General features: G+C 39.3%; 1 protein-coding gene and 1 long non-coding RNA gene across 2 annotated transcripts in view; both read right to left on the bottom strand.

Annotated features, from left to right (window-relative positions):
• Window positions 1-26,696, bottom strand: part of LOC109037293 (dynein beta chain, ciliary) — a 684,333-nt gene that overhangs the window by 494,895 nt on the left and 162,742 nt on the right. Inside the window, exon 14 of the mRNA XM_072296415.1 lies at window positions 16,586-16,787. Coding sequence (XP_072152516.1) covers window positions 16,586-16,787 — 202 coding nt within the window. The remainder of the gene's footprint in view (window positions 1-16,585; window positions 16,788-26,696) is intronic.
• LOC109043027 (uncharacterized) lies at window positions 2,842-11,295 on the bottom strand. Its single transcript, XR_002010142.2, has 2 exons — window positions 8,768-11,295; window positions 2,842-6,498 (listed from the first exon to the last, which is right to left on the bottom strand). It is a non-coding gene; the product is annotated as an uncharacterized lncRNA (long non-coding RNA).

The following is a 26,696-nucleotide window of genomic DNA, read 5'->3' as shown; positions in this document are numbered from 1 at the left end:
ACTCAAGAAATCTGTTTAAGGCTATTAATACTTTTGCTGTGCTAGTCTTGACATACTCTTTCAAAATTATCAAATGGACCACCACTGATCTGGAGAATATCAACATTAAAACCAGAGTGTTGTTGACTAAGAGCCGGAAGTTACACCCGATATCATGCAAAGAGAGAGTGACTCTCGGTCGGGAAGTAGGCGAAAGAGGTCTACTGGATATCCACGAGCTGTGTAATCGTCAGGTTTATGATCTCAGGACGTATTTTACAAACATAGAACACCCTATACATCAGGCAATCGTTTGCACGGATAGGAACTATACACCTGGATCCCGGATGGCGAGTATAAAGCCTTCCGTTTCCGGACACAACTGCCCTCTCTGAAGACATTTATAAGGCAGGCTCTTGGAGATATGATCTTGGTGGACTTGACTATAGTGTCTTCCGTGCAACTCTTTAGATGCCCAGATGGTCTCCTTCTGCTCATCCGTGTGAAACGGTGGATACAAAGCTCTCTGCGAGGCCAAATTCAAAGGTGTATGGTTCCTATCCGTGCTAACGATTGCCTGATGTAAGGGGCGTTCTCTGTTTGCAAAATACGTCCTGAGATCATGAACCTGACGATTACACAACTCGTGGATATCTAGTAGACCTCTTCCGCCTACTTCCCGACCGAGAGTCAATCTCTCTTTGCATGATTTCTGGTGCAACTTCAGGCTCTTACTCAACAACACTCTGGTTTTTGTGTTGATATTCTCCAGATCAGTGGTGGTCCATTTGATAATTCCGAAAGAGTATGTCAAGACTGGCAGAGCAAAAGTTAATTATTCACCGAAAAAAATAGTATGCTATGGTAGCACAGGCCTATGTTTTATTGTCATGGGAACGGAGTTCCCCATGATATTAGAATCGTTCCGTTGCTTTCGCTATGAGATTCCCTATACCTCTGCGACCTTGAGCGTTTCGCCCAGTCTCCGATTTTTGGTTGATTTTCCGATGTATCAAAAACCGTTGTATTTTTTAGCCAATCATGTCTCTACGTCAAGTTGTGTTGATTGCTAAAATTCGCTTTCAGCGAGTTTTTTTCCACCTTGAGATGTCGTGTCTGACTGGTAAATCTGCGCAGAACCACGAAGTTCCGTTTTTAGGCAAATTCTTTTTTTTGGGAGGTTTTCATTGGCTATTTTTCGCCATCAGATTTCTGTTCGTTGGTGCAAAAGATCGCCTACCTCGTTGCTCTTGAGAAGCCGCCATTATCCCACCTCAAATTTTAAACATAGATATAAAGAAATAATAACCATCGTACAAGGTGGGAAATTGCTCTGGAGGACCCGTTACGGATATATGAGCCAAAATCAGAACTCGATTGATGGATTTAATCCATGAATACAGAAATATTGCCTCAGCTTATTGCCGCGATCGCAAATGCATACTGAGATGAACCTTGTGACATATGACAGCATAGGTAAACAATGTCTCACAGAGTAATGCGGTTAATCCGTTGTCTCTTATGACGCCAGTGGCCGAACTGCCGAAATCTCAAGGTCGTCTTTTGTGAAGCCCCGCTCAGCGTCCGAGATCACTTAACTGTTTTCTTTTCTCCCGTTACTCCCGAACGGCGAGATGGCTCAGTCAGCAGAGATACCATTTTGACTATGGGAAAATGTCACTTTTCGTCCGAGGGGGGGTTCGAATCTCGCAGGGGACAGTTAATTTTTACTGGTTGTATTGAATGTTTTAGACCAATCATTAAACAATAATTAATACTTGGCAACTTAGGAAGCACATAGGTCCCTTATGATGCGTATTCGGGCATATGTGTAGAGTAAAAATATCATACGTAGGGTGTCCCAAAAGTACCGGGACTGGTTCTGTAACTTCAAAAGTAAGATAGATACAGACATGATTTTAGTCTCATTTTGAAGATCAACTCAATACCTATCGATTAAAACCAAGATCAGCTCAATCAAATAAAAATTGACCGAGTTATGACATTTTGAAATTAGTGAGGAAAGTTTACCCCTACGGTTTTTAGGAAGATTTTTCGCCCACCAGGATTCAAAAAGTTAATATTCGTATCCACTTCCCTCCGAATCTTCCATAACTTCCTTTTGCTTTTCAAAGTACCGTCCATCAAACCGGATGCACTTTTTCATGCGCTCTTGCCACTTATCCAACATTGTTTTCCTGAATTCTTCCTCTGGGATGGAGTTGAAGAAGTTTGGAATTGCATTCTGGATTTCGGTCTTCGATACGAATCTTCGTCCGCGAAGCTCCTTTTTAAGCGTAGGAAACATCCAAAAATCACATGGAGCCAAGTCAGGGCTATAAGGGGGATGAGGGATTGTTTCAACTCCATTTTTACTCATAAATTCACGTGTTAAGCTCGATGTGTGAGGCCGCGCATTGTCTTGATGGAGTATCCACGAAGCTTTCAAGTCCGACCGTTTTCGGGAAATGTGCATTCTCAACTCCTTTAGTACTTTGCAATAATACGCACTGTCAACTGTTGTGTTTGATGGTACAAAATGTTGATAAATGACACCTCGAAAATAAAAAAACACAATAAGCATCACTTTATCGGCTGACTTTTCGATTTACGGCGATGAAGAATCTTCCTTAAAAACCGTAGGCGTAAACTTTCCTCGCTGATTTCAAATTGCCATAACTCCGTCAATTTTTATTCGATTGAGCTGATCTTGGTTTTAATCGATGGGTATTGAGTTGATCTTTAAAATGAAATCAAGATCACGTCTGTATCTATCTTACTTTCGAAGTTACAGAACAAGTCCCGGTGCTTTTGGGACACCTTATGTATACTTTACGCCGAAAAAGCGAACCTGAAACTTAAATGCGTTAACTTCCGAAAACCATATATAATTCAACGAAAATAAATAATTGGTACATAACAGCTTTCTTGTATGCAAAGAAAATAATTAAAAATGTTAAAAAAGAGATGTCAACACAAAATTACATAGCCCCTTCAATTCAGAAGATACTACAAACGAACTGTACCTTAACATTTTCATATCCCAGAAGCTAACGTTCCCATGACGAATATTGCCATCGCTAGCGATTGCAAAATCCAACTTGTTTTTATTTTATTTTATTTTATTTTTATTTTTACATAACATACATAAAGCCACCATATGGGGCTATTGTACTAGTCAACATGGTATTTAGTCACAAAAAAGACGTTAAAACAAATTTATCTTATAATAAATTTATAACCTGCAATAACAGCAAGTTGGAAAACAGAGAGAGTGAATACCGTGAGTTATCAATACTAGAACATTAAGTTAGGAAGTTAAGCAGTGGTGAAAAACTCAGAGAGATCTTGAAAGGATTCAGCCAAAAGAATCGATTTCAAATGTGAAAAAAATTTGCTGATCTCTGAATTCTTAAAGTGAAGTCTAATATTTAGAGGGAGAGCATTGAACAGCTGAATAGAAGCAAACTTAACACTGTTTTCAGAAATTTTGTACTTGGTGGGATTGTTGGGGATGAAGAAGTGTCTGCTGTTGTAGTTGTGTGTGGGAAATAGATCAGCCGGCTTTATTATTTCTCCTTCTACTGCATATTTAATACATTAATGTTAATTTGACATTCTCAGTATGCTGAAAATGTGTCTGGTTGGGAGAGATGCTGGCATTACATCCTGTCAGTATGCTGACAAAGCATTTGCCGCTTGCCAACATTGCACACGAGCCATGCTTTCAAAGCAACCCGCGATGGTCGGTTTACATCCTTCAGATTGCTGATTGTGCATTCGGCATGCTGTTTTAGCATTTTGGTATCTGTCAACATTGCAGGCACCACGTTGTCGTGATTACATGCACACGAGTTGCTCGGATGACAGTTTAATATTTTGCAACGGCGACAACTCCACTTTTTGCTCTGATAGCATGCTACACGGAAAAAAAACCTCGTGCATGGGACCCGCAGTTGAGGTCTTATAGATCTCTGAAGTTTTCTGATCACGCACCCGAAAACTTGAGGTCGAGCTGCCGAAGTTCGAGTCAGACATTGAGGCACTTCGGTATGTACCGGAGTACTTCAGGTGTGTGACCTAAACCCTTCGGTATATATCGAAGTACTTCAGATGTCTGACCCAAACTTCGGCAGCTGGACCTCAAGTTTTTAGAAACGTGATCCGAAAACTTCAGAGATCCATATGACCTCAACTTCGGGTCCCACGCACGAAGTTTTTTCTCCGTGTAATATGTTGCTGTAACAGTCGGTTGAAGCCCTGGCAAGTAGCATTGACATTTGAAAAAGGAATTTTTAAAGAAAACTCTGAAAAAAATTGTTAAAATTTTCATTTTAGGAGACCTTGTTCGCTCATTTTGTGAAGCAAAGTTTAACTCTATGAAGAAATTGACTTCCAAGTTTTTTAACATTTTTAGCATTGAAAAACCATAATTTATATTTTAAGAAGTTTTTTTTAAAACACTATTAAAGAGTTATATTTAATTTAACTTTACTTTGAATAATAAGCAGAAAAGGTCTCCTGAAATACAAATTTTGACAGTTTTTCAAAAAGTCTAGTCTCTTTTAAGATTTACAAGTTTTTTTAAAATGTTTTCAAAGAGTCATTGCCACGAGAGTGACTTTTCGGAATAACAAGCACAGGTTGCTGCACAGAAAAAAAATCAATTTTCTTGTAGCAAAAGTTCATCCATTTTTTTTAAGAAATCTTGTAAAATATATAAACAAAAATAGATATGTAAACATCAATGAGAAGGAGGTGTCAATTGATGAATTCCAGCGCATTTGACAACATAAATTTTAAATAATCCCGCTAAGAGATTATTTTTTTCAAGTTTCACTATGAGTACTCATGGTCAAAATGTTACGTGACATTTCCGTGGAATTTTTCAAAGGAAATCAGACCCACGGAATTTTGGGACCGAAAATTTTCGGTGACCATGATTTCTCTGAAGCTGGTTTCCGTGCCCATGCTTTCCTTGAATCTAGTTTCCGTGCTCTGTCAAGAAACTAGCTTACGTGGTTTACCTGCTTCATGGCACGGAAATCACATATTTACACATGCAAATAATTGATCGTGCAGTTCTTGGGCAAAGAAAATATTATTCGCGTTCCTTAAGAAAGTTGTGTTTGAGAGATGCACACTACAGCATGAACTTTTACTAAGTACACTAATGTAACACTTTTATAACAAAAGTTTACATGATTTTCTACATTTAGCGAATGGTCTCCCAAATTGCAGTTAAATTTTTAGGATGAGCAATTTATGATCTTCTCTGCTAGGATCTCACAGTCTTGTTTTAAACATGAAAAGGAATTTCATGACTCATTAAAGGTCCATAAGCCCCCTAATTTATTCTCTACCTACTTAAAATGTGACAGTGAATTAAGGTCTTATTGAGGAAAAATCATTAGCCTTACTGTTTTGCGATGTGTGAGCTTTATTTTACGAGCATAGCCAAATCTCAAAATTGTGAGCTTTTAAATTTTATTTTTTTCCCTGAAAAAGAAAAAAGAACTAAAACACTCCTAATTTTTACCATTAAAATATAGGGAGGTAATTAAGTACAGACTCACGACCAGTGTTAAGTAAAAGTGCAAAAGTTTTGACTGAAATTTTACCTAATCGTTATACAATACAGTTACTTCATTGTTATTAATTCATTCAATAATTTATATCAAATGATTACCAGGTGATTTACTATCTATTAAGTAACACTGACATAATGCTGAGATGTCATGGACCAAATCTAACAAATGTTTATTTATCAGTCCATCGACCATCAATTGAAGCCTACATCACTTCAGTGCCAAAAAGTTTCGGTTCCTCTTTCCTCACGTAGCTTTTTTAATATTACTGCAGCTTCCGTATAGGCATGAGGCTTGTTAGCTGCAGTACAATGGTTTGACATTTTACATTCAGACTTAAGGGGCCATCAAACCGAATGAAATAAATGCAGAATTGATTCAATTTTAAGGGCATTTTTTAATTTTATTTAATTTACTAGCGGTTTCCTGGGGCAACTTTCATGCAAAAGGAAAATATAATGGGCATGTATGACTCACCAAATTCAACTGATCCTTCATCAAAAATGTAAACTGAATAAAAACACCAATGATGCTATTTACGATACCTTGAACACAGCACTTTCACTTTTATTTATTTTCTCCTTTAGATTAGCGCAATGCACATTAAAGGCAACTACCTAAGTAATCGAACTTCACACCACTTCAAATTTCTTGAAAAATTTCAGAGCAGACAAAAATTTTAGGAATACTATAGGTGATTTGTTAATTTTCTATCAACACACTACAACAACTTTGATGATGTTGTTTTGAGGCATTCAAGGTGAATTTCTCAAAACCAGATGATTTTTAGTTGCTGCTAATTTCCTATCGGATGACTGCTCAGATGAGAAACTGACAGCCATGTCATAGAATAGTAGCCGCTTTCTTAATCCAGAATGTAGGAAATTCGGAGAGAAGGAGCAAGTTGGAGTGCTGGAGGCCCTTCAAAAAACTGAAAAACAGACAAAAAAATAGCAATATTTAAGGCATTTGAATGGTCATTTGGTGTCAGTTCAATGAGGATGTGACTTTTCAACTCTCAGATTTTATTCATACTTGATGTGCAAATTTTATCCGTTGAGAAAAAAATTACATAGATCTCAGGCTGTTTCATTTAAGTAGAATGAAATTTTAAAATATTCATGAAATTGCAATTTTTTCAAAACTCTAAATACTTCTCAATTGTTGATACCGGATACAGGGGTGCAGAAAGTTCTTAGCCTTCGGTGATTTATAATTTGCCTTCCCCAATAGCAACGCGCTTAAAAGTTTCCTTCCCTAAAAGCAGCGCGCTTAGAAGTATCTTTCCCCACAAGCTGGGCGCTTCAAAGACTTCCAGCAAATAAAAAAACTTGCATGATAGTTTCTTTCCCTAAGAGCAGCACGGTTGAAAGGCATCCAGGACAATTAACAATGCGATTCCTTGTTTTTTCCCCCAAAACAAGGAGGAGAAAAATCTTCCTCAATTTTTACAGCCTTCCTCAATTCTCACCCGAGTGGTCATGCAATCATGATTGCGTGATCGAGAACATTCTACACCCCTGACTGGATATTTTAGCATAAAAATTAGATTTTTTTAAGAGCTCTCTTGAATCTGAAATTTTAGTTTTTGCCCTGTCTAATGTAGAAAACAGGTACAGAGGAACACTTACCGTAACCAGGTCAAATTGGACTTTGATTAGGTATATTCTTTTTTTTTCCCCCTCCGATACAACACAACGATTGAAATTGTTAAATCATTAACGCATATTTCTTTGAAATTTGACCTTACTTACAAATTCCCAAAATTTAGGTTTGTGCAATGTTACATGATTTTTCTCATTTATTGTGCTCTTGGAAAAAACAAACAAGCTGTTTACTACACTCTAGTTTGTTTTTGCAATTATGTCCCAGCATTGAGCACAAGTAGAGCTCGCGCATCGTATGTTAAGACAAACGTCAATCTCCGATTAGCTCTGAAGTTGCACCACTCAACAGGGTAATACATGGAGTCAGGTGGCACCACTGGTGAATGGTGGCATAAGCAATACTTTGACGTTTGTCTCAACATACGATGCGCGAGCTCTACCTAAGAACGGAACCTGAGAGGCTATAAACTGGCTCGCTCTGAACACTTGGATAATTTCATATCTTGGTCCCTGTATGCAGTTCAATGAAATGCTCTTCCAAGGTGATAATTGAGATCATCATAAAGTTTTATGGCAATCCAAGATGCTTAGGTGCTAGTTAATAATCAAGGAACGAAGAGCCAGAGGCATGGCTCACAAGCATATTTCTTTAATCTCCACTGGAAATTCTAAAATGTAGAACCTCAGTTGAAGGAAATGTACAATGAGTCAGTTGCTGATATCACAGTAACAGATTGTAGGTCCTATGCGCTGATAAAGCTACGTTACCGAGTGAGGTATTGTTTTATGTTCACTGAGAGGATTAGAGGAGGTTATTTTTTTGATCAACCTGATGAAAAGGTATCAGGGCAGTGTAGGTACGAAAATAATGGAGAAGAGAACATATCATTGCTCTTACGACAACTAGGCGTAACTTTATATGTACTGAGCTGCAATGTCCACATAACTTAGCGCGTACAGCGCTCACGTGAAAATACCAAGAACTGACTGGCCATGTCTTGCATGAATACGACCAAATAATAAAGAAGCCATGATATGTTTTAATAGCAAGTACTTAATACGTTCAAATTCAACACTGGATTTCAAAGCCACCAAGTTTTGGCATTGCCTGTATTCTTTCAGAGGTGCTACCGCTATATCGGAGCTCGGAACGCTTGTTCGTCCACAATGGCAGAGTTTTTATACCAGCACAGTGACTGACTTTAGTTACACACTAAGGCAGGTGGTCAGAGAAAATCACATCATTCTCGATATTTAGAGAAGTGGCATGAGCTCAGCCAAACTTGCGGAGTGGGACATCGGTCAAATCTGGACGAAGTCTGAACTTGCCCACTGTTGTCTCATGAGAGAACTGGAAACTAACAAATTGTGGGACGAATGTATTTCATGGTTTCCAGTGAGCCCTAAATGATACCTGCCCTCTCCATGTTATCAAGAACAATTTCTCTTCTCATAATAATGACAGATCATCCTAGAGTAGAGTAGCTGGAGGGAGGAATAAGTACCTCAGTTGATTTGGATCATTAATTTTGGGAAAGGCCTGTCGATCTACATTTCCTGAAGGATATGTACTAACAAAAATTGATTACTTACCTTTATTTTCAAGGCTGCATTTGATGAGAGGCTCGATAATATAATCCAAATGGGAAGCAACAGCTAACGCAAATCTAACCTTGAAAGTTAACTTGAACTGAACGTTTCACCGAAGGTATTCACGTTCATCAGGCATCGCCGCACTTTTTTGTCAGAGAACTATGAATAATAATTTGTAAAAGGAACCTAATCAGAATTCTTCACCACCTTCACGGCGGAAATATGAGATATGAGAAAGCAACAGTTTGGTGAAAATCTGAGAAAGTGAAAATTCGCCGTTACCTCCTTTTGTCTAGAATGTTCTAAAATGGAGGGAAAGGCCCCTCAGTTTCGTGACGTAGTAGTCGCCGTGTTAACCAATCAGAGCCGCCGTCGATCGGCCGAAGTTGCATGAGCGGTGCGTTTGAATCTTGCTTTCATTACCTCAATTATCAGACGATGTATATTTGTCTCTGTATTTTATACTAGGTAGTTTTTTTACGTAAAATTTTATCTCCTTTCGAAAAGGTTATTATGAATTTTTGCATCACATCAACCCCTGAAAAGATATTAGCACAATAGGAACATGTGTCATGTGTTCTCCCATAAGAAAAATAGGTAATACAAAAAATAATAATAATAATAATAATAAAAAAAGTATAAACGTATAAAAGTTTAGTTAAACATCTTCGAGACCTTGGAATAGAGAGTAACCTGCTTCATTCAATGCAGAAGTCCGTCGTAATAAGAACGCCAAGTATTGTCAGGTCGTTACTTAATATGGATTAATTTTTTTAATTTTTAAAATTTAATTTTGTTTATTAATCTCTTTAATTTTACTTTAAAATAAAATTCACTTTTTATTCCAGCAAGATAGTGTGTATTACTGACTTTGGGCTGTCGCCCGTCAGTGATACTTTTACCGGAATCGTTCCTTCTTCCGAGTTAAATAAAAAGAAAAATAAAAAAAATAAAAATAATAAAAAACAGAAAAGCTGGTAACAGATCTTCCTAGCATTAAAAAGTCGCATTTCTCCACTGAAGGCCAGAGCCGGATTTACCTTTTTGCCGCTCATGGGCTGCCTGTGTCATACATTCTGCCGTCCGCTACCTATTTTTATTTTCAGGAAATGAGAGATTTTGCCGCCTTTTCTTGTCTGTAATTTTTTGTTATTTTCTGAATCCAAAATTTTTTTTCAAAAAAAGAACATCAGAATTTGCCGCCATGCATCCCCCCCCCCCCGCCGAACAACATACCTTGCAGAATGTCCCGACAGCAACTGAGAGGATGCCAATTTAACATATTCTCAAAGAATGCAACCTTTCCAGCCAGGTAAGTTGTGAATGCATACCGCAAGATGTAAAAGGAGCAAACACTGATTATGTTACCGAAGCAAGTGGTTAAGATGTAACTTGAGCATTCAGGATGTTACAATAACATTTTATGCAGAATGTTAAATTGGCATACTAATCACTTGCGAAATTTACATTCAGAGGTTGCTATCTTAACAGGCACCTGTGTAATCTTAGCAAAAAATTCAAATGTCATCCCAACATAGCGTGATTTGTCATAGGAGCTTCCTCGTTTTTTTCGGTGTTATTATTATGTTCTCGTATCTCAATTCACAGCTCGAGGCCGGCAGATATTTAGTCCTCCCTCGGCAATTCAATGCAAAGGAGAGTCCTTGAATTTAAAATTGAAGTAAAAATTTAAAATTGGGATTAAAACTTTAAAATTGGGATTAAAACTTTAAAACTGAAGTACAAAATGTAAAATTGGGACTAAAACTTTAAAATTCGAGTAAAAAACTTAAAATTGGGGTTAAAACTTTAAAATTGGAGTTAAAACTTTAAAATTGGAGTAGAAATTTAAAATTGAAGTTTAAAATGCAGGTTAATTTTTCGGTTGGTGGTAACTATCCATCACCCAGAACTCGCCTCACAATCCTGCAGCTCCCTAGCAAAGCTGCTTTGTGCAATTGTTGATACAGCTTCTCTCTAAGGTTGATCTTCCTAAGACTATCAAACAACTTTACAGGAATCTCCCCCGTTGCTCCAATAATAATTGGCACAATTATTACTTTGTCCAATTTCCAGAGGCACTTGATTTCGTCTGCCAAAGGCATGTACTTGCTTATCTTCTCAGCATAAGCGCTCTGGAAATTCACTGCCGACGGCACAGCTACATCGATTATAAAAGCAATTTTGGCATCCTTCATTGTGAGCACTATGTCTGGGATGTTATTAGGAATGGTTCTATGGGTGCGAATCTTCCTATGCCAATAGAGGCGGCATATATCATTTTCTTTCACCTAGGGAGGTTCGAACTCATAGTAAGGTTTCATGTCCTTTTGTTGAGGTGTTCTTTAGCCAGCTCTTGATAATTTATCTTTGCCACAGAATTATGCCGCTCAAGGTATTGCTTTGGTGCCAAGTTGGAACATCCAGCTAATAAATGGTCGAGGGTTTCCTCTTTCGCTCCGCAAATACGACACATGACGTTGTCGACCCTTACTTTCAGTATCCGCTTTTGATATGATTTTGTCGGAACTACTTGATCGTGAATGGCAGCTATGAACCCTTCTGTTTCAACGAATAAACCTCCCGAGTGCAACCATGATTGCGAAGCTTTAGCATCTATGTCTGCGTCTTCATGGAGTCTTTTAATGTACCGTCCATGAAGAGGCTTAGCCTTCCACTGCCCGATTGTTTGTTCTGTGGTTGGGAGCGTTTCTACTGGATTGAAGGTATGATCATTCAAATTCAGAGGCGTAATATTTTTATCCGCACGCGCGATGGCCTGATGCAACTTGCTTTCTTTGGCTTTGTCAAGAAAGTACTTCCTTAGATTTTGAACTTGCTGATGATGTCTGCGCATCGCACTTGGGATCCCCCTGCCCCCTTCCGCTTGCGGCAAGTGGAACCTTTCAACACAACTCCTAGGGTGATGGGCACGATACTTCCGGAATTCCCTCCTCGTTGCAATGTCCAGGGCGTTGAGCTCAGTTTTGGACCAATTGAGAATGCCAAATGTGTAGGTCAACAGTGAGGTAGCATACGTATTGATCGCGAGCGCCTTCTTTTTATTATTCTCCTTATTATTATTATTATGTTTATGTTCACTACTGTCACCAGCTTTGCTGGGTTGCTTTAAGCCCTCACACAGGGGCAAACAATGCTCCTAGGTATGAGGGCTGTTTGTGGTTAGGGTGGCCGGGTTGTGATTATTTTGCTCCCCCTTATTGGGGGATGGCTCGTCCCGGACAAGGATACCTGTTTTAGGAACCGAGGCAGGGTAGGTGTCTGGAGGACGCCTGCCTAAAGGTTTCTTTCCTGAGGTGGTAGGGGGTAGGGGTGTTTTTGGTGTGTGGGAAAAAATGAGTATGGATTCTTTGGTTAAGGTTTTCAACTTAAGACTTTCCTCAGTATCCTAGCAGTTCCGAGGATTGCTGCTTTCTGAGCTGTGACAAGAGAGTGCTTCCCAGGGATTTCTTCCTTAAATTTCTTCCATTCTTTCGAGACTGCTCCCGTCGCGCCGATTACGAAGGGTATGACTTTCGTGTCCGTTTTCCACATTCTACTTATCTCGATTTCTAAGTCTTTATACTTGAGTCTTTTTTCGGCTTCCTTCAATGATATGTTCCTATCCGCTGGGATTGACACGTCGATAAGCAAGCAAGTTTGCCCCCTTTTTCGCAGTATGATGTCAGGCCTGTTGTTCGGAACCGTCCTATCAGTTCTGACAGGAACATTCCATATGATAGTTGTTTGTCCATCATCCGTTGCTGTGATAGCTTTTGGCTTGTGCTCGTACCAGTTTGTTTCGACTGCTATATTGTACTCTTTGCACAGGTTATGATGGAGATGGGTGCACACTCTGTCATGCCGTTCTATGTAGTCCTTTTTGGCAAGGACCGGGCACGCCGATATTATGTGATCTATAGTTTCCTCGTGCTGAAGGCAAATTCTGCACTTACTGTCTCGGGCTCTGCCGTGTATTTTCCGATCTCGGTACCTAGTGTTAAGAGCCTGGTCTTGGGCTGCTGCAATTAGGCTTTCGGTTTCTCCTTTTAATGCTCCTTTGCTCAGCCACATGGTTGAAAGAGTGCTTTCGACTCTGTCTTCTTCCAGTAAGCGAGGGTACTGACCGTGCATGTTCTTTTCGGTCCATTTTGATCTTAAGGTTTCGGCTATTTTCTTCTTGATTGTTTGGTTCCTGCTTTTAACTGGTGTTTGTTCAAAGTTTTGTTCTAACTCAGTTTCAAACTTGTCAGCTTTTTTGGTAATCGAGTGTAGCGTGGGCAGCTGGGTGTCCGCCTCGTGTACCGATTTAAGAAACAGATCTTCATTTCTCTTCTTTCTCAGGTAGTATTTCGTACTGATAATGGTGGACTTGTACGCTGCTTCTATCTGTCTCAACCCTCTTCCTCCCAGTTTTCTGCTTACGTAGAGTCGGTGAACATCCGCGGATGGGTGGTGCATTTTGTACATTGTTAGGTATTTTCTTGTTTTGACGTCCAGAGCTCGGATTTCTGTCATCTTCCAGTCTAGGATTGCGGCCACTGCTCAGCGCAGTGGCCGTATGGTTCTGTTGTAAGCTTTAAGCTGTGAGTTAATCAGAATAAACTCATTTCTCCTTCTCTATGCTTTTCTCAAAATCGCCTGAGAATATTGCAAGGCCACCAATGAGGTTAGAAATGCCTTCATATGCATCTCGTCTCAAATAAGCAGGTGAAAGACCACTTAAATTCAATCCATCAATAGTTATGGACTTCAGTTCACGTCATACGAGGCACTTTGTTTAACATTCCTTGAAAACAAGTAACAGAGCTTCCACTGGTCATTTTCTTGGTCCGACAACCAGTCAATTACTTAGAGGTGTAGTCGGATAAGTTGGCCATTGTTTACTTTCTTCCGGTTTGCAAGCGTATCCACATGAAAACATTTGACTCCCGCAAAAGCTAGAACGCAAGCTAAGTTAGGTATTTTAATACTTCCAAGCCTTGTAAAAATTAAATTTTTAGCCATACAAAAATCACAACCACATAAAAGTTGCGGATCATAACTGATAAGTAGCTTTTTACGATACAATCATGAGCCCAATGTTTTTTAGGTGAATAGTAGTGAACGCCGCTTTGCGCAGAGGCGTAAATTCTTCGACGGCGCTTGCAAACTGAAAGTTTACATAATGACCAACTTATCAATCAACTACTTACTCAATGAATGAATAGAAAAAATAACCAATCCGTAGTTTAAAGCCGTGTTATTTTTGTCATACCGTGAAATCAGCATGAAAACTTGGTGATTGATTGTTTTTTATTGTTCAAAATTCATGTTGAATTCACCACGTAATTTAAAGAAACTGTGGGTTGAAGGATCGTTGGCTCCGCTCGTGTGGTTGTTGAATCGACAAGACCAAGCTTTAACCAAACATTTCCTTGGACATGGGATGGGGTCGAGGGGCACTCCCCGGCTAGGCATGTCAGCTCGCAAAGCGAGCTAATCACGGCTAGTTAGTTAAGATAACGAGAGCGATCATCGCACCATCGGAATGAAATCAATCGACGTTACCGAAAAGGATGTGCCGATGATCCTGCAAAAAATTCGTTGGCCGCCGCTGAGTAAAACCGAATAGAGACGTTTGGCCAGACGAATATTGCAAGTCAGTGATCACGTCCGGATCTCGAGACTCAAAGCCATGTTCGAGATAGGATACACACCGAACTGGAGTACGAAAATTTTCAAGATATTGTTGGCGTGAATCCGACCGTTGCGATCACGTGCGATCTGAGAGACGCGCGTATAATACGATCAACAAAGGAAAATTCTATTGCAAAGAACTCCAACCCACCAATTATAAGGATACGTTCCTTGTGGAGAAAATTCTGCGCCGCCAGAAAAACCAAGCCTTTGTCAAATGGTTGGGTCTGGACGCGAGTTACAACAGTTGGATCGATAGTAAGCGTTTCGTATAACTTGCAGGTATTCATTCTCCTCTCGGTATCGCATGAAAGAAATCATGAACGATAAAATAATTCTTATCGCCTCCAGCTTCATTGATAGAGTGAATTCCACAGTGGGAGAAAACTCATCCGAAGCAAACATTACAATGTGCCCGATAGCGTGACGTTTTTAAACGGTTTATTGAATTTCCCCAAAAAAAATAAAAAATAAAAAAAGATAAAAAAAATAAGATATTGATTCATCAGACTGAACATTGCAATAACCGAACCCAGTTACTTATTCCAAAACATAAGGTTCCGATACACATCTCCAGGCGCTCTGATACACACCACCCAACCACTAAAAATAAAATCCCCGATTTAGACCCTACTGTTCAGCCTCCGATATCAGACCCATCCCGGAGGTATTGGTTGCCGAAATTTTACAGGTCCGATATTCCGAATTTTTTGTACAATCTGAAAACAATGTAAGGAAACATTATTTAATTTCTTGCACCATCTGGCATCACTGTAAAATTCGATGTTGCCAAGTTTAACCGATAGTAAAATCATTTATTTACGTGCACCGTCCGGCAACGCTGTTGAATAACCTCCAAGTTAATGGGGCGACACACACCATTCCATAAACTGCAGATTGAAGGGGCTCCATACACTAACGCATAACCCGAAAAACGAAGGGGTAACATACAATTTTTTACAGCGTTGCCATATTGTACAATACCCACCCCGCAGCACTGTAATTTATTCGTGTTTTTCTGCACTTTCTGGCTTTACCTACAATTTTTGCTGAAGTCGCCATTTTTCTACTACTTTCGCGGTGAGTTCATAAGCGTTCGCGATATTGTTTGTTTATTAGGCTGGGTCTTTCTCTGAGCTGACCAGACTTCCGACCTCAAAGAAAAGCCGCCCGCATACGCGGTATTTTTGAAAAAGCGTGTTACAAACTAGCAGATTGCGCCTTAAGCAGTGGATTTTAGTTTTAAGATTTTTGGTGTGCCCAACGTAATTTTTGAGCAATTATAAATACGCATAGAGAGTGTATTCACTTACGGCTCTATCTCTTGTATGCAACAAACCCAATTTAGTATTGTTTTGAATGTTTATCTGTATCCAAACTTACCATGAAAATTGACTGATGCGAAAATGAGTAATGCATTAGGTACTTCTTGACCCAAAAGCGGAATATTGAAGTTTCTCGATTTTATGTAGTTACTTTTATGCAATTTTAAGGTGCTTGCTCAGAGAGAGAGAACCAAAACTTGTAAAGGTTCAATTGGCTGAGAAGAATCAAGTTATATTTTTGGCAAATCAGCTCCGTTAGGTTTTAAGGATGGATTCTGATGAGACAGCGCCTCGAGATACACACAAGATATTAAAGCGTGATAATGTTTCTTCAGTGCAGAGTGCAGATTTGAATTTGATGTTAGATAAATTTTGGTTCTTCCGTAAACAAGATGTTCAAATCGGAAGATAAAAAAAACTTTCAATGTACACATACGCACACACACCCTCACACACACCCTCCCTCCCTCACCCTCACACACACACCCTCACACACACACACATACACAAATAAAAAAATAAGGGGAAATACCCTTAGGCGTGGATTAAAGCAAGAATTGTTTGCTACTTAAAATTTTGAAGAGAAAACATATTACACAGTGTTTTAATATTTAACATTGTCTGGTGGTCTATTAAAACATGCTGAAAGAGAAAGACCTGGGTGCTGAATGACACAAGTTTTAAATTACAATATGGCTTTTAATAAAAGATTGCACTTCTTATGTACAGTGACTTTAGTATCAAAAGGAAAGGAAAAATGATTAAATATAGAAAAAAAGGCAAAACACAGACATTTTGTTTGAAAGATAATTACTTTTAGAGAGCCAGCAACAACAAGGACTGATTTGATAGCTCGTAAGCCCCAATCGTAGTGATCCTGATTTGAAAGCAATTCTTTGCATAAACTGTAGAGAGTAATGAACTTACGCGCTAAGATTCGCGCCTCTTGGAAACCTTCAGCCACTAACATGATCTCACAGATCAATTCGAAATCAGGTACAACCATAGCACAAGGTCTGGAACAAGCATCATGAAAAATAAATAATAGTAAGCTATGTTAGGTATGTGCTGAACGTGTGGCTACATATACTACTTATGCTAAAGAGATATCGCAATCACTGCTAAGTACCTAAAAATTACATCGGTCCGTAACAGTGCTTTCTAGCAGGATTTAACGTCAAAAAACGACATTTTCAAAAATGTCACAAAACCGCTGTGATTTATTGTAAAGTAAACCCAAAGACATAAAGACGGAGCTTTAGAGGAAAAAAATGATGCAAATTCATGCAAACTCTCCGAGTGGCTAGAGGATTGGCGGCGAAATCGGGACAAGATTAAAATTCAAACAATTTAGTGACTATACAATCGCAGCGCGATAGCAATTGGTACTCGTCATGGGAACTTGAGAAATGTTTGATAAATCACTTAGCAGTGGGTATACCATTTTTATGATGGGTATCTACTGGGATCTACTTTTGATTTAGCAGAAGTCAAAACATTTACCTAAAGCTGATAAAATTGTAGAAGTTGTTCTTTTTCTGCGGCATGACGGCGATTTTTGTTTATTTTCTTCTGTTATCTATTTTTTCCAATTTTTCCAAGCTTCCTTGATTTGCTGTTCCTATCAGAGATTCAGAGCTGATGTTTGAGGCAGCATCATAAATGGAGCGGCATCGGCACGCAAGGCGGAGGTCCGGCGCGGATTTTCATGACGTGTCGAACAGTGCGCCGGGGGATCGCATTTGCCCTTGAGGCTGCTTAACCCGGTGAAGCCGACACCCGGCATGACTTTTTGATGCCGCATCAATTAGCAGACACGTCGGACGCCAGCGCCCCGGACCCGGCTGCCGGGCGGCTAATCGCACCGGGCTGTGTTTTCAACCCTTCCTTGGCGTCCACTTCTTAGAACTTCCCGGCGAGGCGTGGGCCGCCGCGCCGATGGGAAACGTAGACAAAGGGGTGTTCCGCGAATTCATCGCCAAGTCCAAGGGTCACATAACCCGGCAGTCCTCTGGGTCAGCCCTGTTGGTAATTAAGCTGGGTCGAAAATTGATGCCGTATCAGGCCGCAAGCCGAGGGTCCGGCCTACAAGTTGAAACCCATGTTGGTCCCTATGCCAGCATCAAACCTCAGCATCAGCGCTTAATGCCGGCTCGGTCGGCACGCCAGCATTGGGCTTCAATGCCTGAAGTCGGCACCGGCAGGTTCCGCGCATGCGGCGCCGCATGCCCGCACGGCCGCTAACTGGGCATACGGCATTAATGCTGAAGCTACGATTCGATGCTGTACGGCATAACCTCATGAGACGCCGCAAATGCCTGGCTCCTATCTGATGATACCACTCTATTGTCAAAGCAGAAACGCAAGCAACCTCTGAGAGGAAGATTAACGGCTGGGCCAGCAGCATGCGACAAACCCTAGAATTAATTGCCGGTCCTATTTCTCATATCATACTTTTCTATCTAGTCCTAAAGTCTGAAAGGGAAAAAGTTGCTGTCTTTTACTCTTTGCGTCGCCTGGGTTGCTTTTTGTTATTTTTATCTTCTGCTGTGAAATGATCTGGGCAAATCCTCCGAAAATTTTGAGACAAACTGTTGTTCAGCTTCAAAATAAAATAAACAAGTTGGTATCTGCCATCGCCGCGCGATAGAAATTCTCGTTTAGGGAACTTTGCCCTTCATCCATTTGATTCTCGTTAAGGTGTCTCCAGCATTTTTAATAATTTGTCTTAGTTTTTAATTACTAGTTGAGCTGTTCCGACTTTGCAAGTACACTGTCATCCAAAGTTTGTTGAATTGTTTTCCGTCTGATGCTATTTTTAGGAAGCCATTTTTTTTCTATTTTGAAAGACATCTGGACCTTATCATAGAGTATTTGAATTTTCTTAACTTTCTTCCTATCCTTTTTCATTTTTCGTATGTGAATTTTTCGGATGCTTCTTTGTGTCAATTAGTATTTAGCTGTAATAAGGGCTAATTATATGTATAAACTTTTTAATCTGAACTACTTTTCCTGGAGTCTATGTGGCGATGCCCTGTGTCATTTGCTACCCAGATAACAATTTCAACGTTGACAACAACGTAGAATTCCACGTTTCTCGTGAAACCTTCCACGTGGAAAGCAACGAGTACCGGAACGTGTAATTCTACGTGGATGTCCATGTATTAAGTACCGTTTCCGGAACGTTCCCGTGTAAACGTTGTCAGCGACAACGTTTACAGGAACGTTTGAACGTTGCAGTGTCTACATTGCAGGGACGTGGCAGTGACTACATTGCACGGACGTGCAGTAACATTAGAATCCATTTTATTCGCAAAACATAGTGTGGCATTCATTTTTGGGCTTTTCACAGTTTGTGCGTCTCTTTCCCTCCTAACGTGTTTACGATTAGAAAATTTCGTTAATTATCTACTCATTTGCGATAAATGACGATTAATTAAAATACTATCATTCACTTCATAGGCACGATTTTCATTTAGGTGTACGTACTAGAGGAGGAATAATTACTTTCAGTTTTAGAGTAGAACATGAGGTCTACGGGTTAAAATTGTGGACATTGACTTGAGATACAGAATTAGAAACAGACAAGTAAGTGCAAACCAGATAATTAACGAACTTTTATGTATGTAAAACACGGAGGTATGAGCATCACTTCAAGCACATCATTAAACTGCGAAAATCACTTGGTACGCCAATATCAAGATAACAAATGGTGGACTCTCTCGAACAGTCGCAACCTTTGCTGATCAGACTGATTCCAGGAACTTGGTTGGTGCCGATATGGGCTGCGTATGCGCTGTAGACTTTTTGAGTAATCTGCGCCGCGAAATGCAGCGCCACCTAGTGGACGCTCCTGGCCTGTGTCCTGCCTTAGCCGCCTCTTCTAGTACAACGTGTTTTGGACTACGTTGAAGTATACGTCCCGGAAACGTAGACAGCGAAACGGCGAAAGAGCGATTCTCACTTTTTAGGTTAGGTTTATAGAGCAACGTTCCTTTCCACGTTTCTGTTACGTCGCCAGTGAGAGGTTTTCGGAGCACCCCTGTTCTTCAACGTTGATTACTACGTAGAAATTGTAAACGTTCCCGGAATGTTTCAAGGTCTACGTTGATTTCCACGTTGCTGAAACGTTCCATGTTATCTGGGTACTAACTTTTTTCTTCTTTATCCCGTAGCTTTATGTGCCGGAGGATGTAAAGTAATGTGCTGTTTTCATTTTTTGTTTTTGTTTGTTTATCTCTCATTCTTACCCACTGTCCAAACGTGGCCACAAAACTTAGACACGTCCTATTTAAAGTAGGTAGGTAAACAACGCCCCTTCATAACGTCGGGTTCATACAACTACTCGTGCTTGTTGGATGTCCTTGTGGTATCTGCACAATTGAAGGGTCTATGTTGTGATGTAGATTCCAACCAACAAATTTCATCCTAGATATTTTACACATGCTGATCACAGTTGAACTTTCAAATAATAAAAACCAAAATTACCAAAGGGAGGAGAGTTACAAAAGATAACTACGACGTGAGAACGTTGAATGTAAATAATTTTCTTGAACAAAGAAAATACCATCATTAATTTGAGAGGACAGAGAAAATATGTACATCATTATTTGGGTTAACATCTCCCTGCTAAAAATGTTCCGTGTGGATGATTTCCATGAAGTTGATTTCCATGAAAAAATGACACGGAAAAATGGAACAGGAAATATTTCCATGTGGCTGATTTCCGTGTGACTGATTTCCATGTGGCTTATTTCCATGAAAATTTTTCATGGAAACGAAATCATTTCCGTGAAAATTTTTCATGGAAACGAAATCATTTCCGTGACAATTTTTCATGGAAAGAAAACCATTTGCATAAAAATGATCACAAGAAGGTTTCAGTACCATCCAAATTGCTCACGGAAATTAAATAAATCTTAGAATCAAGACAAAGGAGACAAGCGTCCCAATGGGAGCACATGATATTTGGACCATGCAGACATGCTCAGTAAAATAGAAAATGAACAAACAACACTCACCAACTCGCTCAAGTCTGTAATCCACTGGGTCAGAAAAATCCACTTGAAGACAATGAATCCAAATTTCCGATTAGAACTGGTGCAGGTACGAAGGAACTTTTGAAAACACGATGAGTGCATTGTAAAAATATCTAAAGCACTCTTTAACGTAAGAGAAAAATTAGCACCATGATTTAATAGCTGATCGATACAGAACACCACTCTCAGAAAAGCACTGACACAACACGATTTTTCAGTTTAGTTTTAGAGGAGAAAGCATTTTTCAAAAGATGCGACATCATAGATCCACAGCTTAAATAATTTCACGATTTACTACGATCATTGATGATATTAAGGTAGCCATCGATTCTCTACCCGACGTTCCTTCCACACATGACAGGAAACATCTACAGGCATAGAGCAAATGGCACTGAGCAGCAATGTACATCTGATAAGGCAAGCTCCTGGAAGTGTCGATCTGCAAAAATACAAAGCGGGAGACAGATCATCAAATTGATCTACCTATGGTTAATGGCCGTCCTTGGAGACAGACAATAAACTACGTAACAATATATCAACCACCTTTTGATAACAGAACGAATTTAAAATGAGAGCAAGACCCTTCCTTATGGAGGGAGGGCCAAGAAACATTTAAAAACGGAACATTTTACAACTTACAGGTCTGAGCCACTGAATATAATACATTCCACCAGTCAATAAAATTTTAAATTTTGAATGTTGATGGATAACCTGATTGCCAGTATACATTGAGTTGAAACCAGTTGAAACATCTGATACGTAGAGCGGTTCATTCTTATAGAGGCTTCCGAAGTAGTTCCAGATAGGTACTTTAAAATTAGACACCGGTCAAATGTAGTACAAGAGAGGAAATGGGTGCAACAAAACTTTAATTGTCCTTGATTCTTTTGAAGACACAAGGAAAATGCAGGCAGTATGAGGATGTTCCAACAGACTACCTATAATAGCACTCGCCTGCAAGAGTTGGGAAGTTTCTACTTGTGATGAAGTCCGCGGATAATAAGATTTGCACTTAGAGAGTGCAACAGAAGATCCACCATCTTGATTCTGGTCTTTCCCTTCAATGCTAAATAGATGAAAGATTATCTCCCTTCCCACGGAAGGAGTGGATAGATTTATTAGACGTAGACTCTTCGATCAACTTCGTAACCACGGTTAGGAATAGCACATGGTAGTAAATGCATTCGCAAACCAAGAGAATAGAATTCACAATTACCTCGCTCGTTAGAACATATCGACTGAATCGTAAATCGGCAAAGAAAATTAAACTCGAGTTACTTGATCAGTATAGCTTGACATGACAAATGTGTAATGTAAGTACAAGGTGACAGGCTCATACTTAGGTGTGTCCGTCGTCAAGAAGTGAGAAGTGAGAGATAATTTACCTGTGTTCGATGAAACTGAGTATAGTCAAGTAGACGCCGATAATACAATCGATTCTTCGTTAAGAATCATGAAAAGTAGATCAAATTAAGTTTTCATTTTGAAATTCACGGCATGGCATGGCTAGGCTGGCTGGGTGGATTGAATTGAACAATGGTCCGGATCCGGAGTTCCGAGTGCGAGTTGGACATCGAACAGTTGGACGAGGGACCATTCCGCGGTTCCGCCTTTTGCCTTTTTATCGAGGTTGCGTATGAAAATGAGTGAAAATCAGCCGCTATAATGATTATAGAAAGCCAGTTTTTGTATTTTAATCCTTTTGAAAACATTTGCCTGATAATTATTTAGATAATAAATACAACCCTGGAAGTATCGGCAAGGAACGATTATTCCAGGAACTAGGAACATCTTCACAAAAGTTAGGTTATATTTATCAATTTACCTCTCACTCACATCACCACATCACCTCAAGTAAGTAATTTAATGAATAATTTTTCACTTTCACACCTTTCACAAAAGAATCAAGGACAATTAAAGTTTTGTTGCACCCATTTCCTCTCTTGTACTACATTTGACCGGTGTCTAATTTTAAAGTACCTATCTGGAACTACTTCGGAAGCCTCTATAAGAATGAACCGCTCTACGTATCAGATGTTTCAACTGGTTTCAACTCAATGTATACTGGCAATCAGGTTATCCATCAACATTCAAAATTTAAAATTTTATTGACTGGTGGAATGTATTATATTCAGTGGCTCAGACCTGTAAGTTGTAAAATGTTCCGTTTTTAAATGTTTCTTGGCCCTCCCTCCATAAGGAAGGGTCTTGCTCTCATTTTAAATTCGTTCTGTTATCAAAAGGTGGTTGATATATTGTTACGTAGTTTATTGTCTGTCTCCAAGGACGGCCATTAACCATAGGTAGATCAATTTGATGATCTGTCTCCCGCTTTGTATTTTTGCAGATCGACACTTCCAGGAGCTTGCCTTATCAGATGTACATTGCTGCTCAGTGCCATTTGCTCTATGCCTGTAGATGTTTCCTGTCATGTGTGGAAGGAACGTCGGGTAGAGAATCGATGGCTACCTTAATATCATCAATGATCGTAGTAAATCGTGAAATTATTTAAGCTGTGAATCTATGATGTCGCATCTTTTGAAAAATGCTTTCTCCTCTAAAACTGAACTGAAAAATCGTGTTGTGTCAGTGCTTTTCTGAGAGTGGTGTTCTGTATTGATCAGCTATTAAATCATGGTGCTAATTTTTCTCTTACGTTAAAGAGTGCTTTAGATATTTTTACAATGCACTCATCGTGTTTTCAAAAGTTCCTTCGTACCTGCACCAGTTCTAATCGGAAATTTGGATTCATTGTCTTCAAGTGGATTTTTCTGACCCAGTGGATTACAGACTTGAGCGAGTTGGTGAGTGTTGTTTGTTCATTTTCTATTTTATTGAGTATGTCTGCATGACAGATGTCATCCATTATTACTTTGCATGATGCATATTTAGCTGAAAGATTCTCTTTACACATGCCTAGTGGAAGATACATGTGGGTTTGGAACTGCTAACATGCGAACTTTGAAAAACTACGCTGCTATGATATAGAAAATCCTACAAGTCCAAGAAGGTCTATGCGCTGATATCAATTACATACTGACATATACCCGTCAAACAAGTTCCCATGGCTGTCATAGATGGCCTGCCCACAAAGTATGTCTGAAAGGGTGGCCCTAATTTTCATCAGGGAGCTTTGAGTACACCATGTACTTTTTAAGATTATTGTGCTTATTATTGCTTTCACTTGAGTGTAGATGTAAGTACATACTAAGCTTTTATCCATCATACATTTTGGCACATTTCTTTAATTATTGAGCTTCATAAAATTTCAGGTACTTGATTTTCAGGGGCTGAGATCGAAATCATATCATTAAAAAAAATTGGTTCCAGCAATTCTTTTCAAATTCTTTACAAAAAAATTTAGAGGATTTAATAACTGAAGATAAAAACATAACATGCTAAACACTACCTTCTGATGAAAAAGTACTTAAGTGATGACCAAAATTGAGACTTTTTTCGATCACCCTGATATGGGGATCTTCTTCACCTCCTTTCTAAACATACGCCTGAGAAGAAAAAATTTGACTGCTAATGCAACCCGCAACAATGATCGTATAGCTCTTCTTTCGGTTTTTTCCTTTTTCCCTTCATTCCCCCCCCCCCCTTCCAAAACTTGAGATTTTTCCTTTTCATGTCATAATGAGCCCATAGCACAGAAGTTTTCAAAAATGATTGGAATTCACGAAATTTCATTTTATGAAGTTACATATAAAATCTTGCATCTCTGGTTTGAACCGTATACCGAGTATAATTCCTTGGCGCGCACCTTGCGGAGCGCCTTCAACATCGTAGTTATGCTTCAAACGCGACACTCACGCTCCGATGTGTAATTTTCGCATGTTGCGCATGTCGGAGCGTATGTCCAATTTAGAATTGCCCAAAAATTGAAAGATTTTAAAGCCGCGAAATTCATGTTTAAATCCGCAATTTTTATTTCCATGCCGAACTGAGAAGGGGATTTTCAATTCCATGAAGGCTTGATGGAAATGACTTGGTTTCCGTGTGAGTTGCATGGAAGTGCTATGAGTTCCATGTCGAGCTCACAAGGAAATATTTTCATTTCCATGAAGACTTGATGGAAATGACTTGGTTTCCGTGTGAGTTGCATGGAAACGTTATGATTTCCATGTCGAGCTCACAAGGAAATGTTTTCATTTCCATGACGGCTTGATGGAAATGACTTGGTTTCCATGTGAGTTTCATGGAAACGTTATGATTTCCATGTCGAAGGACATGGAAGTCAGACGATTTCCATGAAATCACATGGAAATCGGGTCATTTCCACGTGAATCCACATGGAACATTTTTAGCAGGGCTCCCTGATTGGATGAAGGATGAATATTTTAGTATTTTTGTTTCAAAAAACTTAACTTTTGTCTTCAGAGATACAATGATTCTAGTCAAAGTAAATTTGTTTAATTATAAACCAAAAACAAAAAAAAACCAAGAACAAAAAAAACAAGCAGTGAACTCCAACACAATGTGTTGATGAGGCGCGTCATTAACTCGCACATATCAACCCCTTTAGTTTTCATATGCAGAGATTTCAAAATAGGCAAGCAGCACAACAGGAGAATTCACGATCCAACACTGCGAGGTCAACGACGCACCTTGACGAGACCGTGTAATGTGAATGTAGAAAGCCATCCGAACAAATTTCAGTTTTTTGATCTGCCTCAACCAAAATCTTATCAGATTCTTGAAGAAAAGTGCTGCGGAATAATTTAAGCGAACAAAGGAAACATTTTTTCGAACTCCTTAAAGATACCTAAAGTCGATTTAATGGTATTTTGGGGCTAAAATACCCAAAACAGGTAGTATAAATCCCGTTATATTGAAAAGAAATTGACTCGATATAAATGCAACTGCATTACATATGTCTTGATTTTGTTATTTTAAACGTCTTTTCATGCAAAGAAGTTCAACCGTAGCCATTCTTTATTTATTCGTGAATTAAAAGTAAGCGCACTGAAAAAATGGTATGCTGTTTTAGCATCTAGGATGTCAAAAATGTGTCTACTGATCCAAAGATGTTGCCTTTACTGCCTTCGCAGTTAACCTTACATCCTGTGGATGCAAATTCAACTGCGTAGGCAAGCAAGACAGCATCCTAGGATCACCAGACACCATTTTGACATCCTAGGTGCTAAAACAGCATACCATTTTTTTCAGTGCGATCTACATACCGATAATCTACCTATTTGCCGTAAAAAATCGCAGAAGCTCGATATACCAGGTCGATGTACCCACTCGTTGAATTTACCAATCAAATTCGTGAGTGCACATGTATAAAAGATTCTACGTGTGAAAATGCTTCTGTATCGATATGCTGAACATAAACCATGTGTGAGCAGAGTCAAAAGTCCGCGGCAACATCAATTCAACAAAAAAAGGCAAAAATTCTCATTCGAATTCACAGTCGATTTATGTCCTTTAAATCGCCAGGAAAAACTCTGAGCAGATTCAACGAAAAATAAACAGCAAAACAGTCGGATAGAGAACTACGTTGCACAATCTTAGCAGAAATGGGCGTCTCATACGCCCTTTCACCGAAAAATGCCTAAATTACGTGCAGTGGAAATATTTTTTAATGCCGAAAATTTCGCAATACAGAGTCATGACGTCACCTTCGTTGATCGCATGATCAATAAACTTGTCTATTGGCTATGCCTACCGTTTTGTTCTTTGTAAAAAACATTTTTGATGGAAAACTTTCGGAACATTTTTAGAGCAGCGCAATGCATATGCATCTCACAAGCCTCTTTGATTAGTGGAATTTTCGGAGCTTTTGTACTGGAAAAAAATGATTACGTAAGAATTAATATTCTTGAATTTGCCGCTAGGAGGAGATTTCTCTTGGCTTAAGCTGCAAAATGCGTACCTACT

This window comes from Bemisia tabaci, chromosome 2, assembly GCF_918797505.1.
Source record: "Bemisia tabaci chromosome 2, PGI_BMITA_v3".
NCBI lineage: Eukaryota > Metazoa > Arthropoda > Insecta > Hemiptera > Aleyrodidae > Bemisia > Bemisia tabaci.
The sequence above is the reverse complement of the archived record's forward strand: the minus strand, read 5'-3'. Positions and strand labels throughout refer to the sequence as shown.